Raw genomic sequence first — 13,625 nt, 5'->3', positions numbered from 1 at the left:
CCCTATGATCCACTTCCGCTTCCATGGTTCCATCCGCTGACAGATCCACTCCCAGATATCTAAAACACTTCACTTCCTCCAGTTTTTCACCATTCAAACTCACCTCCCAATTGACTTGACCCTCAACCCTACTGTACCTAATAACCTTGCTCTTATTCACATTTACTCTTAACTTTCTTCTTCCACACACTTTACCAAACTCCGTCACCAGCTTCTGCAGTTTCTCACATGAATCCGCCACCAGCGCTGTATCATCAGCGAACAACAACTGACTCACTTCCCAAGCTCTCTCATCCCCAACAGACTTCATACTTGCCCCTCTTTCCAAGACTCTTGCATTTACCTCCCTAACAACCCCATCCATAAACAAATTAAACAACCATGGAGACATCACACACCCCTGCCGCAAACCTACATTCACTGAGAACCAATCACTTTCCTCTCTTCCTACACGTACACATGCCTTACATCCTCGATAAAATCTTTTCACTGCTTCTAACAACTTGCCTCCCACACCATATATTCTTAATACCTTCCACAGAGCATCTCTATCAACTCTATCATATGCCTTCTCCAGATCCATAAATGCTACATACAAATCCATTTGCTTTTCTAAGTATTTCTCACATACATTCTTCACAACAAACACCTGATCCACACATCCTCTACCACTTCTGAAACCACACTGCTCTTCCCCAATCTGATGCTCTGTACATGCCTTCACCCTTTCAATCAATACCCTCCCATATAATATATATATATATATATATATATATATATATATATATATATATATATATATATATATATATATGTAATATATATATATATATATATATATATATATATATATATATATATATATATATATATATATATATATATATGCTCTAAACCTACCCAGTAGACTGCTTAAGAGGTTAACCGCCGTAAGCATCACATACTGACAAAACAGTTTTCTAATCATATTAACATTTAATACTGCTCGAGTAAAGCTCTATGATAAATATGGTCAAATTCCAGTAAAGATATGAATCACCTGAGTAATCACAATTCAAAATTCTCAACACAAAGAAAAGACTAAAAAGCATGATAAATATCAATCAAAAATGGATTACTTAACTCCTCCAAGATATCACTGATTAAGTTATCTACAAAATTTAGGCCATATCCAATGGTAAGTACTACAGTTTTTCTGTGCAGATGAAGATATATACATATTTTCAACAGAAAAAGTGTCATGGCTCTGTCAACAGATGAAGGAAAATGATGAATAATGAACTCATTTCAACACATCACTGATGTAAAGCTGGACACTATGATTAAAATCAACAAAAACAAAGATGCATAAGTGATAACAAGAGACTGCTAGTTCAAGCTGTCACACTCTGGATAATATGCATAAGGTCAATTGGCATTTAGTCAACTGAACTTGAAATAGTTTGGGCTGTACAATACAATGAATGAAAAAATAAACAGAATAATGACTTGGAGAGTTATGTTAACTTCAGTGAAGCAAGATTACTTTCTCTTTGATAGTTTCAATATTTTCCTCTTGATATTTAGAGCATAAACATACTGCATTAGATATTTCATTTTCATCTACCTCAAAGTATACACATGACTTTTACATAGGATGCTCTTTATGACATGGAACTTAGGGCCAATATTTCACTTGCAGGTAGTTAAACATTTCATACCACAGTAGTATCCTTTGACTTGTAACAATTCACTACAAATAAAACATGAAAGTTCATAAACACCATAAATAGCTTCAGTAGTCCTTTAGTTTATGTAGTTTTGAAGCAAAACAACTCCAAAAACACCTACTATAATATTAATCGCCAGAAAGACACTCGACAGACATCAATATTCAGACTATTGATAATAATACTATAAAATGTATTGATTAAGAGCAATACACAGGCCACACTAGTTAGGCAGTGTCAAGTTTTATAGCACAGCATTTGTATAGCAACTGCTTGATGGACATTTGTATAGCAACTGCTTGATGGGTATTTTGAGGTTCAGATGCAAAAAATCTCTTCACAAACTGATAAAGAATAAGTTAACACTAAATCTAAAATATGTAACATGAGTGAAAATAATCAATATAAACATATGATAAAAGGGTACTTGTGAATGAAAGATGTGACCCTACCTGCATCTATCATGGATGACAAAAACACTCTCGGGGTTTAGAACTCCCCTGTGCCAACCACATGACTAAACAATAAAACCTATTTTATGGAAATATATCTGCATCTGACATCCACTTTTCTTGATCAAAATTTTCTTTAGGAACAATTTGGATTTAAAAGAAATACCAGTTACTTAGGTAGAGAAATGTTAATAACAAAGCCCCCATCCACAATCAGGCCCCACAGCCCTTTCTGTGGTTTCCCCCAACCATTTCACATGCCCTGGTTCAGCCCAAAGACAGCATGTCATCCACTGTAATCAACAGTGTTTACATTTTCTCTATCCATTGCACATCTCACATCCTCCTGCATGTTCAGGCTCCATGTCTTCACCTATGTAATATGCCAACTTCAAAAATATACTTTCCTTCTCTAGAAAAAATCCCAATCCACTAAAATTATTCTTTCCTTCATTCAAGAATAACATTCTCCCTATAACTGTCTCTTTCCCTCTTCAAAAAAAAAAAAAGAAAAGAAAAAAATAGCCTGTAATCATACAAAGTGCACTGTTACTACTTTAATTAAACTTCTTCAGTTTTTTAATTTGACTCCCATGCCAAAATATTGTTCGCATATCTTTTCTTTCTTTCATACTATTCGCCATTTCCCGCATTAGCGAGGTAGCGTCGAGAACAGAGGACTGGGCCCCCGAGGGAACATCCCCACCTGGCCCCCTTCTCTATTCCCTCTTTTTGAAAAAAAAAAAAAAAAAAGCGAGAGGGGAGGATTTCCAGCCCCCCGCTCCCTCCCCTTTTAGCCGCCTTCTACGACACGCAGGGAATACGTGGGAAGTATTCTTTCTCCCCTATCCCCTATGTGTTATCATTAATTCCACTCCTTATCTCTTATCATATGGAGTTGTTCAGGTACATTTAACCTTTTAGTTCATTCATACACATCCCAGTTTTAAAGTCAAACATGATCTTTCAGAGTGACATACACATTTCTTATTTTTTCATCTGCATGAGGCTTTCATTCACTACTCTGCAATCAACTTTTACATATGTCTCCTAAACTACCATTTTTCCTGCATCATGATTCTATCATGCTGTTCTTCTCTTTCAACATATTTTTCTCTTCTTTCCACATCCTATTTTTTCTCTATCACTTTATCCATATGTAATGTCATTATGTGCTTCAGATTTTATTTCAATAAAAAATTTACTTTAAAATCCCAGAATACATCATATTCATCATCATGAATAAGATTTTGGAGTCTACATATCTCTTTGAAACCATTAATTAAAGTCCCTATTCCTACACTTCTAAAGACCCTTGTGGCTAGATCTAAATGTTCATTTTTTTCAAATACCTTCCATATCACTTCACCCTTTTACAGTGCTGTACAGTTTTATCAACATCATTAAGTTATCATTAAACTTCTTAGGAGAATTGTCTTACACTTTACTTCTGTGACCTGTATATTTTCATCCTCATTGCTTTTTCACTTAAATGTTTATTCTCTGACCAAATCAGGGACAGCAATTTGCCATCAAATTACTCTCTCTCATTGTAAAATCCATCATAGTAACTCAATGAATTTGTATCATGCATATTAGTGCTTATATTCCTTTTCACCAAATTTCAATTGTTTAAGTGACCAACTTTTTTCAGTCTGACAAATGGTATATCATGGATGCATACCAAGCAGTCCAGCCTAAACTAGGCTGCTGAACTCTGACAACTACCTACAGTGTCTTCCAACAAATGCCTTTGGCAGATTAGCATATCACAGGCCAATGAGCCTGAAACCTGAACATCATCTAACCATAATATAAGCATTTATACTGACATAACAGTAAACCAGCAATAGCATTTTCCTTTAATCTCAAACCAGTGGTGTAGAACTATTCATCATGATTTCCAAAGGCCTCATATCCAAAATACATATTCCAGAAAATTACTGCTGCCAAAATTTCAATCATTTGCCTGCATGCTTTGTGTAAATTATAGAGTATTCCTTTTCATACTCTACATGCATTTCATATGAACAAGCACTTGTTGTGCTTATCTAGCCCCCCTCCCCCCAAAATATCCAAAATGAGCTCAAAAAATTCCAAACGGCACAAAACAAAGCTCAAGAACCAAAATGGGATGACCCTTCCAATCCCTACCATCCCCTCAAAATCCGTCCTTTCCCAAGAAGAAACAAGAAATACACTCACTCTTCTGTTAACTATAAAACCAAATTTCCCTCCTCCAACCATTCCTACCACAACCAAATACATTCACATACAAAAAAAACAAAAAAACACTAAACAGTTCTCTTTCTCTCTCCCCTACCATCATTCTTAAGACAATCCCTAGCCAAGATATACCCTCCAAATTTATACCCAGAAAAATGTCTGGCATCCCATTACACCTCAGGTTTGGCCACCACCCATCACTACATGCATACTAAAATAAAAGACCCCAAATAAGACCCTTCCTGCTTCTGCTGTTACCATCCCACTGGTAACACAATGCATTAATCCGCAATGACCATTACTGGGTCACGACAAATGAAACTTCAAAGTCTTTTCTCTCAAAGACCTCTGTGACCACTCGGGGAAAGTGGCAGACTGTAAGTGCTATGGAATTCCCATAAGAGGATCCTGGGGCTACAAACAAAACATTCTCTGATTTCTATGAAAAACTTCATAACTGGATTTTTGCCAGTCTCATTGTAAATTATGACAGTGTGGAAATCACATATCTATTTATCATTTATTTATTGTACTTTGTCGCTGTCTCCCGCGTTAGCGAGGTAGCACAAGGAAACAGACGAAAGAATGGCCCAACCCACCCACATACACATGTATATACATAAACGCCCACGCACGCATAAATTATGTTTAATATATTCAGTAAGTCTCAAAGTTGTATTTCAGCTAACAAGTCTTGTAAATGAACCCTGAAATAATCAGTCAAGGTACTGAAACATGTTAATGAAATGCTACCTGTGAAATCATGAATTTTATACAGCTATCTTGGTCAGAGGAGTGGAGCTTAACAACCACAAAAGCAATGGCTCACTATGCAGCTGTCACTAACTCTCCTGATATCCAGGTGGGTAGTAATGGTAATATACCTCCCTGGTCATTAGCTGCCTACCAACTACTACCTACCAGAGTCTTACAGGGAAAAATCCTCACCTGACTCCTTGCTCTGTTCTTTCATTTGGAAATAATAAAGGAAGAGAGATTTCCAGTCATCTGCTCCCACCCCTCTTAGTCACCTTTTACAACACGCAAGAAATTGTATGTACCAATGCTAGAACTGTCTTAATGTGTGGTAGTACAAGAAAGAAAGAGTCGCACAATAGCTGTTGCAACCAACAATCTTAAAATATGTACCCTGCTATTTCTTGAATTTTGTTTAAGTATGCACACATGCCCTTTTTTTCTTTTAAAGTGTAAGCATAAATGCCAAAACTTACAAGGTTTATCTTTATCCCTGGCTAACTCGGGGTCAGCATTTGGGGCTACTTTGACCTTATCAGTTGAAAGGAGGATTTGTGAACTCAACATCTTTGATATCAATATGGAAGAAGTAAAACAAGAATGCTTTGCTGGAAAGCATTACCAGTCAGTCTGTCATATGCAACAACCAGCAGAAATATATCACCCAGGTGGGTTTTCTGTCAAATCTACTGTATCAAGAATGCTTTTCCATTTTCTATGCATTGCATTCACTGATAATTTTTCATATATCATATTATGCCATCTCTAACTCCTATAACTCAAAAGAATTCAATCATTCACTGAGTTAATCTGATAAGATTAATTATGGACTTTTATGTATCAGAGTTGGTTAATGTTTTACAACTTTAAACAGCTACTTTTTAACAACATCCCTATATTAGCATGAAGTAGTGAGGCTTGATTGTTAACCTAAACAAAATACACATAACTTTCTCAAATCTGACTGCCTAATCATACAGAAAAATAATGACATTTGTAGGCAATTAACTGAACAATCAAAACAAAACACCAAGCTTGAGACATTTAAACCATCAATAAATCCTCTGAATGCTCAAAAACCTCTAATAAACAATCTCAATGGCTAAAATTTATGTCCATATCTAATTTGCTGTACACATTAACACAGAAATAACATTCCAACCAAACAACCCATTTCAAAAAGTATTAACAATAAATACTCTTAGTATAATACTGTATAAATTTCAAAGAACTATTTTTTCTTTTTTTTTTTTTTTTTTTTGGGGGGGGGGGGTGTCACAGCCTTACTATAAAGAACGAAGATGAACATCATATCAAATCATCATCTTTGACTCCAAATCAATCTACCTTATCACTGAGCCTGATAGCAGGCTTATAATCAATCTGCAATTATAAGCACAATGGTGCCATGTATATAAGCATTGCTGCTTGATATTTTGTGATTTTCAGTATTTAATGAAAACTACAAATGTAAAAACATGACTTTTTTACATTACCTGACTCAACATTTCCAGTAAAATTTTCAACTCAAACTACATAATCCAGTAAAAAATTATGCCAATACAGTATTCTAATTTGATCAGGTGCCATTCCATTACAAAAAGTGTGGGACTTATAAATTAAGCAAAATAAAGGCTTCTCACTCTTGCCAAGCTTCAACTAAATTAGCATAAGCAACTAAAGTATATAACAAAGCAAAGCAAATAAAAATGTAACATATTACCTCACTGAAAAATTCCTTTAAACCTTCCAGTCACTGATACCAGCAATTCAGCAGACCTGAAAACCTGATTTAAACACTTGTAAAGGTAAACATTAAAATTAACAATTTCATCATAAAATTCATCAACACCAACATGTCAATTAGTTAAAGGTGTGATGAATTCTTGTTGATGCATGGTTGGCCCTTCTAAATGATGCCAGAGATGCCCTCATACTCACAGGTGTCAAGATTCTTTTGTAGATGTTTGGAGACACGGTTGCGGGCATCATTAAATTCAAAGTGGATCCCAACACGTAGCACTGTGGGGTTTTGTTCAATAATGTCTGTGAGCTGCATCTCAATCTTGTTACCCAGAACACTTGCCCGCTGTAAGATAACCATAACACTTGGTTTGACATCTGTATTTTATCTATTATACTTGATCGCCGTTTCCCATGTCGGCAAGGTGGCACCAGGAAACAGACGAAGAATGACCCATTCACCCATATACACATATACATACATATACTCATCAACATATACACATATACATACACATACACAGACATTTACATATAATTTTATTTTTTTATCATACTTTGTCGCTGTCTCCCGCGTTAGCGAGGTAGTGCAAGGAAACAGACGAAAGAATGGCCCAACCCACATCCACACATATACATACCTATATATCTCAACGTATACATATATATACACACACAGACATACATATATACACATGGACATAATTCATACTGTCTGCCCTTATTCATTCCCGTCGCCAACCCGCAACACATGAAATAACAACCCCCTCCCCCTGCATGTGCGCGAGGTAGTGCTAGGAAAACACAACAAAGGCCCCATTCGTTCACATTCAGTCTCTAGCTGTCATGTATAATGCATCGAAACCAAAGCTCCCTTTCCACATCCAGGCCCCACAGAATTTTCCATGATTTACCCCAGACGCTTCACATGCCCTGGTTCAATCCACTGACAGCTCATCGACTCCGGTATACGACATCGTTCCAATTCACTCTATTCCTTGCACGCCTTTCACCCTCCTGCATGTTTAGGCCCCGATCACTCAAAATCTTTTTCACTCCATCTTTCCACCTCCAATTTGGTCTCCCACTTCTCGTTCCCTCCAGCTCTGACACATATATCCTCTTTGTCAATCTTTCCTTACTCATTTTCTCCATGTGACCATATATACACATATACATATATACATATATACACATATACATATTCATACTTGCTTACCTTCAATCCATTCCTGGTACCAATCCCCCCCCCCCCAACCACCACCACCACAGGAAACAGCATCGCTGCCCCAGCGAGGTAGTGCCAGGAAAACAGACAAAAAAAGGCCATATTCATTCACACTCAGTCTCTCGCCTTTATGTGTAATGCACCAAAACCACAGCTCCCTATCCACATCCAGGCCCCACAGGCCTTTCCATGGTTTACCCCAGACATTTCATATGCCCTGGTTCAGTCTATTGACAGCACATTGCTCCTGATACACCACATCATTCCAATTTACTCACCCTCCTGTTGTTCAGGCCCCAATCTCTCAAAATCTTCTTCACTCCATCCTTCCACCTCTAATTAAATCTCCTGCTTCTCCTTGTTTCCTCCACCTCTGACACATATATCTTCTTTGTAAACCTTTCCTCACTCATTCTCTATATATATCCAAATCATTTCAACACACCCTCTTCTGTTCTCTCAACCACACTCTTTTTACTACCACACATTTCTCTTACCCTTTTATTACTTACTCGATCAAACCACCTCACACCACACACTGTCCTTAAACATTTCATTTTCAACACATCCAACCTCCTCTGCACTACCCTATCCACAGCCCATGCTTCCCCGCCATATAATATTGTTGGAAATACTATTCCTTCAAATATATCCATTTTTGCTCTCTGAGATAACGTTCTCTTTCCATACATTCTTCATCGCTCCTAGAACCTTCGTCCCCTTCCCCACCCTGTGACTTGCTTCCAATTCCATGGTTCCATTCACTGCTGAGTCCATTCCCAGATATCTAAATACTTCACTTTCTCCAATTTTTCTCTATTCAAACTTACATCCCAATTAACTTGTCCCTCACCCCTACTGAACCCAATAACCTTGCTTTTATTCACATTTATTCTCAACTTTCTCCTTTCACACACTTTTCCAAACTCAGTCACCGACTTCTGCAGTTTCCCACTTGAATCAGCCACCAGTGCTGTACCATCAGCAAACAACAACTGACTCATTTCCCTGGCCCTCTCATCCACAACAGACTGCATACTTGCCCCTCTATCCAAAACTCTTGCATTTACCTCCCTAACCACCCCATCCATAAAAAATTAAACAACCATGGGGACACCCCCCATCCCTGCCACAGGCCAACCTTTACTGGGAACCAGTCACTCTCCTCTCTTCCTACTCGCATACATGCCTTATATCCTTGTTAAAAACTTTTCACTGCAGCTAGCAGCTTACTTCCCACACCATATATTCTTAAGACTTTCCACAAAGAATCTCTATCAACCCAATCATGTGTCTTCTCCAGATCCATAAATGCTACATACAAATCCATCTGTTTTTCTAAATATTTCTCACATACATTCTTCAAAGCAAACACCTGATCCACACATCCTCTACCATTTCTGAAACCACACTGCTCTTCCCCAATCTGACAATCTTTACATGCCTTCACCCTCTCAATCAATACCCTCCCATACAATTTTCCAGGAATACTCAACAAACTTATACCTCTGTAGTTTGAACACTCACCTTTATCCCCTTTGCCTTTGTACAATGGCACTATACAGGCATTCTGCCAATTTTCAGGCAATTCATCATGATCCATACATACACTGAATATCCTTACCAACCAATCAATAACACAATCACCCCATTTCTTCATAAATTCAATTGCAATACCATCCAAATCTGCCATCTTGCTGGATTTCATCTCCACAAGGCTTTCACCACCTCTTCTCTCTTAACCAAACCATTCTCCCTGACTCTTTCACTTTGCACACCACCACTTCCAAAACACCCTACATCTGCCACTCTATCTTCAAACACATTCAACAAACCTTCAAAATTCTCAATCCATCTCCTTCTCATTTCATCACAACCTGTTATCACTCCCCCCCTTGCCCCCTTCACCAATGTTCCCATTTGTTCTTTTGTCTTTTGCATGTTATTTACCTCCTTCCAAAACATCTTTTTATTCTCCCTAAAGTTTAATGATACTCTCTGCCCAACTCTCATATGCCCTCTTTTTCAACCCTTGCACCTTCCTCTTAACCTCCTCCCACTTTCTTTAATACATCACCCAGTCATCTGCACTCTTACCTTGAAGTATCTTCCAAATACCTTTCTTTTCTCTTTCACTAACAACTTTACTTCTTTACATCCCAACACTAACTACCTTTCCTAATCTGCCCACCTCCCACCTCTCAATATCCTTTCTGATCTGCCCATCTCCCACCACTCAATATCTTTTCTAATCTGCCCACCTGCCACCTTTCTCATGCCACATGCCACCACTGCTTCTCTAAATACATCCCATTCTTCATCCAATCCCCTCATGTCATTTGCTCTAACCTTTTGCCATTCTACATTAATTCTCTCCTGGTACTTCCTCATACATGAGGTCTTTCCAAGCTCACTTACTCTCACCACTCTCTTCTCCTGAACATTCTCTCTACTTTTTTGAAAACCTCTACAAATCTTCACCTTTGCCTCCACAAGATAGTGATCAGACATCCCTCCAGTTGCCTCTCTCAGCATATTAACATCCAAAAGTCTCTCTTTTACACGCCTATCAATTAACACGTAATCCAATGATGCCCTCTGACCATCTCTCCTACTCACAAACGTATACTTATGATTTATCATTGGTAAATTTTCCTGAGAATGAACCAACTCCATATTCAAATATTCATAAAATATTCATAAAAATTCCTAAATGGCAATGAAGCCTTTCTGATACATTTGTACATGAAATCTATATTCTACCATTCAACATGCATTTGCACAACCAAAATCTTCCACACACACTTTGGTTATGCTACATCATATAGCCCTATTGCAAACCTAAAAAGAAAACAAGTACTTTCAGCAATATCAACAGTCATTTCATGTCATCTAGAGTAAAAATTGCCTTTGATCCACAAAAGGAAAAAGAAACGCAATGAAAATGTAAAAATACTGAGGATTTCTAAAATTATCTGAAAAATCCAGTCAGATCAAGATCACAGTCAAAGTCAAAAGATGCATAAGAAAAATATCATGCTGTTACAGTTGTGACTGCCACACTTTTATACTGATACAAGAATACACTGTTTCTATGATGAAGATAAAGTACCAACTGTCCCATGTTTACTGGCAATGAAAACACTTTTAAAAAGATTTGTTCATTTATACAGGAATCTGTAAGCAAAATAATGTCTGATGGTGCAGGATAGGTGATAGGTGCCCCATAGTTCTGGAAATGTCACCAACTAAGAAGGAAGATGTCTAATAATACAGTGAGAAGGGCGAAAGGTATCCCATAGTTGTTTTATGCAATAGTTTTATGATGATACAAGATTAAGTGCCAACAGAGATACTACATGTTTATAACACTGTCCTATATCAACTGGCAATGAAAGCACTTTAGAAGATCTATTCCCTGTTGGCAAAGTAATGTTTGATAAAGTAAGAGAGGTGATAGCTGCCCCATAGTTAAGGCTACATCACCAACCAGGATGAAATACATCTAATACAATGGAAAGGGTGAGAAGTGCCCAATAGTAATATGCTTTATGCAAAGTTTTACGTTGATACAAGAAGATACTAGGGTAAACTAGGCTAGATTTGTTGCTGTATTTACTGGCAATGGAAACACTTTAAAAAGATCTGTTCATTGATCTGTAGGCAAAATAATGTCAGATACAGTAGAACAAGCAAGAAGTGTCCCAAAGTTATGGAAATATCACCACATGGAAGAAGTTTGATACAATGGCAGGAGTGAAAGATGCCCTATAGTAATACAAATATCACCACAGGATGGTGATGGATGATACAGATGAAGGTGTGAGAACTGTTCAGTGGTTACAGAAATATCAAGACAGTATGGAAGGTGACTGATGCAGTGGTAGAGGCGAGAGAATACCCAAAGTTATAGAAATATCACCACAGGATGAAAAGTAAGGCTGTTATTCCTCAATATGCATTCTATCACTGCAATGCAGTTTTAAAAGGGATGGTTACAGTAACAGGACAAACAAATCATGAGGAAAATTGTAAAAATGACTAAGAGGGGAAAATAAGAAGCTTAATAAATGTACCTATAGAGGGGGATTTTACCTCTATATATGAGTAAAACATTCGATATTCCTGGTATTCATTTTCCAAATACACATAAAACAAGAAAATACATCTACACAGAAAGAAACTAATGAACTCTTTAAAAAATACTCCCATCTTATAAACCAAACAAGAGCATACATACTAGGGCATGCTAAGGTAAGAGAGGGACAGCAATGACATCAGTAAAACTGTAGTGGATTTAAAGGTACACAGTTACTCAATTTGCTGACCATCTATTCGCACTGCAATACATGCTGAATTAAAATATGAGCCTAAAATCTTTTGGATTCTGACTCAAGATTAACAATCCGACAATTAAGGAAACAATAGGGTTGTTCTTTCAACAAACCCCTCAGATAACAATTTAAAAAAAATACTTCAAAATACTTTAACACAGGGCAATGAATATCAAAGGCTAAATCAATTAAAAAGGAGTATATGGGGTGAAATAGCTAAGTCTGCTCTTAAGAAACTGGGAGTCCTACTTAGATGTCGAAATTTCCTTTCTGGGCAGTTGCTCCATTTCTACAAAGGATTGATCTGTCCTTGTATGGAGTACTCTCATATCTGGAGTGGTTCTAGCTCTGCATCCAACTAGACAGAGTTGAGTCAAAAGAGGTAAACTCATAAACTCTCCTAGGCTAACTTCAAAACTTGACCAGCTTGACCTAAGCCACAATGTTGGTTTACTTTCCCTCTTCTATAGGTATTACTTTGGTTTCAGATCCCGAGAGCTGGCTGCTTGTGTGCCCCCACCACTAGGTAGACTTACTAAGCTGCTGCATCACATGATTACTGTGTGCCACTGGCTACTCAAGGGTGGGACATTTTGATAACTGTTTCCTCCCTACAACTTCAAAGCTTTGGGAATCTCTATCATCTTGTATCTCTCCCAACAACCATGACCTGGCACATTTAAAAGTTTTTTCACTTTCTCCAAAACTCAAAAATACTTTCCCTTGTCTTCTTTTTCCCTTTTCTTAGCCTCTCTGTATTTCAATTAAGGCCTAGCCATCGATGTGACCTGTCAGTGACTGGAGCCTCCAATGAAAACACAAACAAACAGACGATGTTCTTTCATGTCCAACTGAAACCAGGCAAACTGTTATTACAAAAAAATATAAAATCGTGGACTTCATCACAATACCTGGTTAGCAAGACGAATTTCTTCAACGGAATGAGTTTTAAGAAGAGCTTCCATAATCCGAACAATACCTGCTGGGCTAATACTGTTTGTTTCCAAGCTGAAAATACAACAAAACAACATATAAGGAATCTCAAACTGATCTTAATTTGCTTATACGAACACATATCAGGATATGCAAAAGAAATACACACAAACTATTTGTAATCTATGGCACAGATGTAAATTTAAGACTTTTCACTTTGAAGAAGCAGTACTCAGAAAAAAAT

At 37.4% G+C, this 13,625-nt stretch overlaps 1 protein-coding gene across 18 annotated transcripts in view; it reads right to left on the bottom strand.

Moving 5' to 3' along the window:
* Positions 1 to 13,625, bottom strand: part of tmod (tropomodulin) — a 301,351-nt gene that overhangs the window by 70,260 nt on the left and 217,466 nt on the right. For all 18 annotated transcript variants that reach the window (XR_011713467.1, XR_011713468.1, XR_011713469.1 and 15 more), the window contains 2 exons: positions 13,360 to 13,456; positions 7,085 to 7,232 (listed from right to left, as the gene is read on the bottom strand). Coding sequence is in view for 15 of the 18 variants with exons in the window: in XM_071667838.1 (XP_071523939.1) it covers positions 7,085 to 7,232; positions 13,360 to 13,456 (245 nt within the window). In the remaining 3 variants the exon portion in view is untranslated. The remainder of the gene's footprint in view (positions 1 to 7,084; positions 7,233 to 13,359; positions 13,457 to 13,625) is intronic.

This window comes from Panulirus ornatus, chromosome 12 (genome assembly GCF_036320965.1).
Source record: "Panulirus ornatus isolate Po-2019 chromosome 12, ASM3632096v1, whole genome shotgun sequence".
Classification (NCBI taxonomy): Eukaryota; Metazoa; Arthropoda; class Malacostraca; order Decapoda; family Palinuridae; genus Panulirus; species Panulirus ornatus.
The sequence above is the reverse complement of the archived record's forward strand: the minus strand, read 5'-3'. Positions and strand labels throughout refer to the sequence as shown.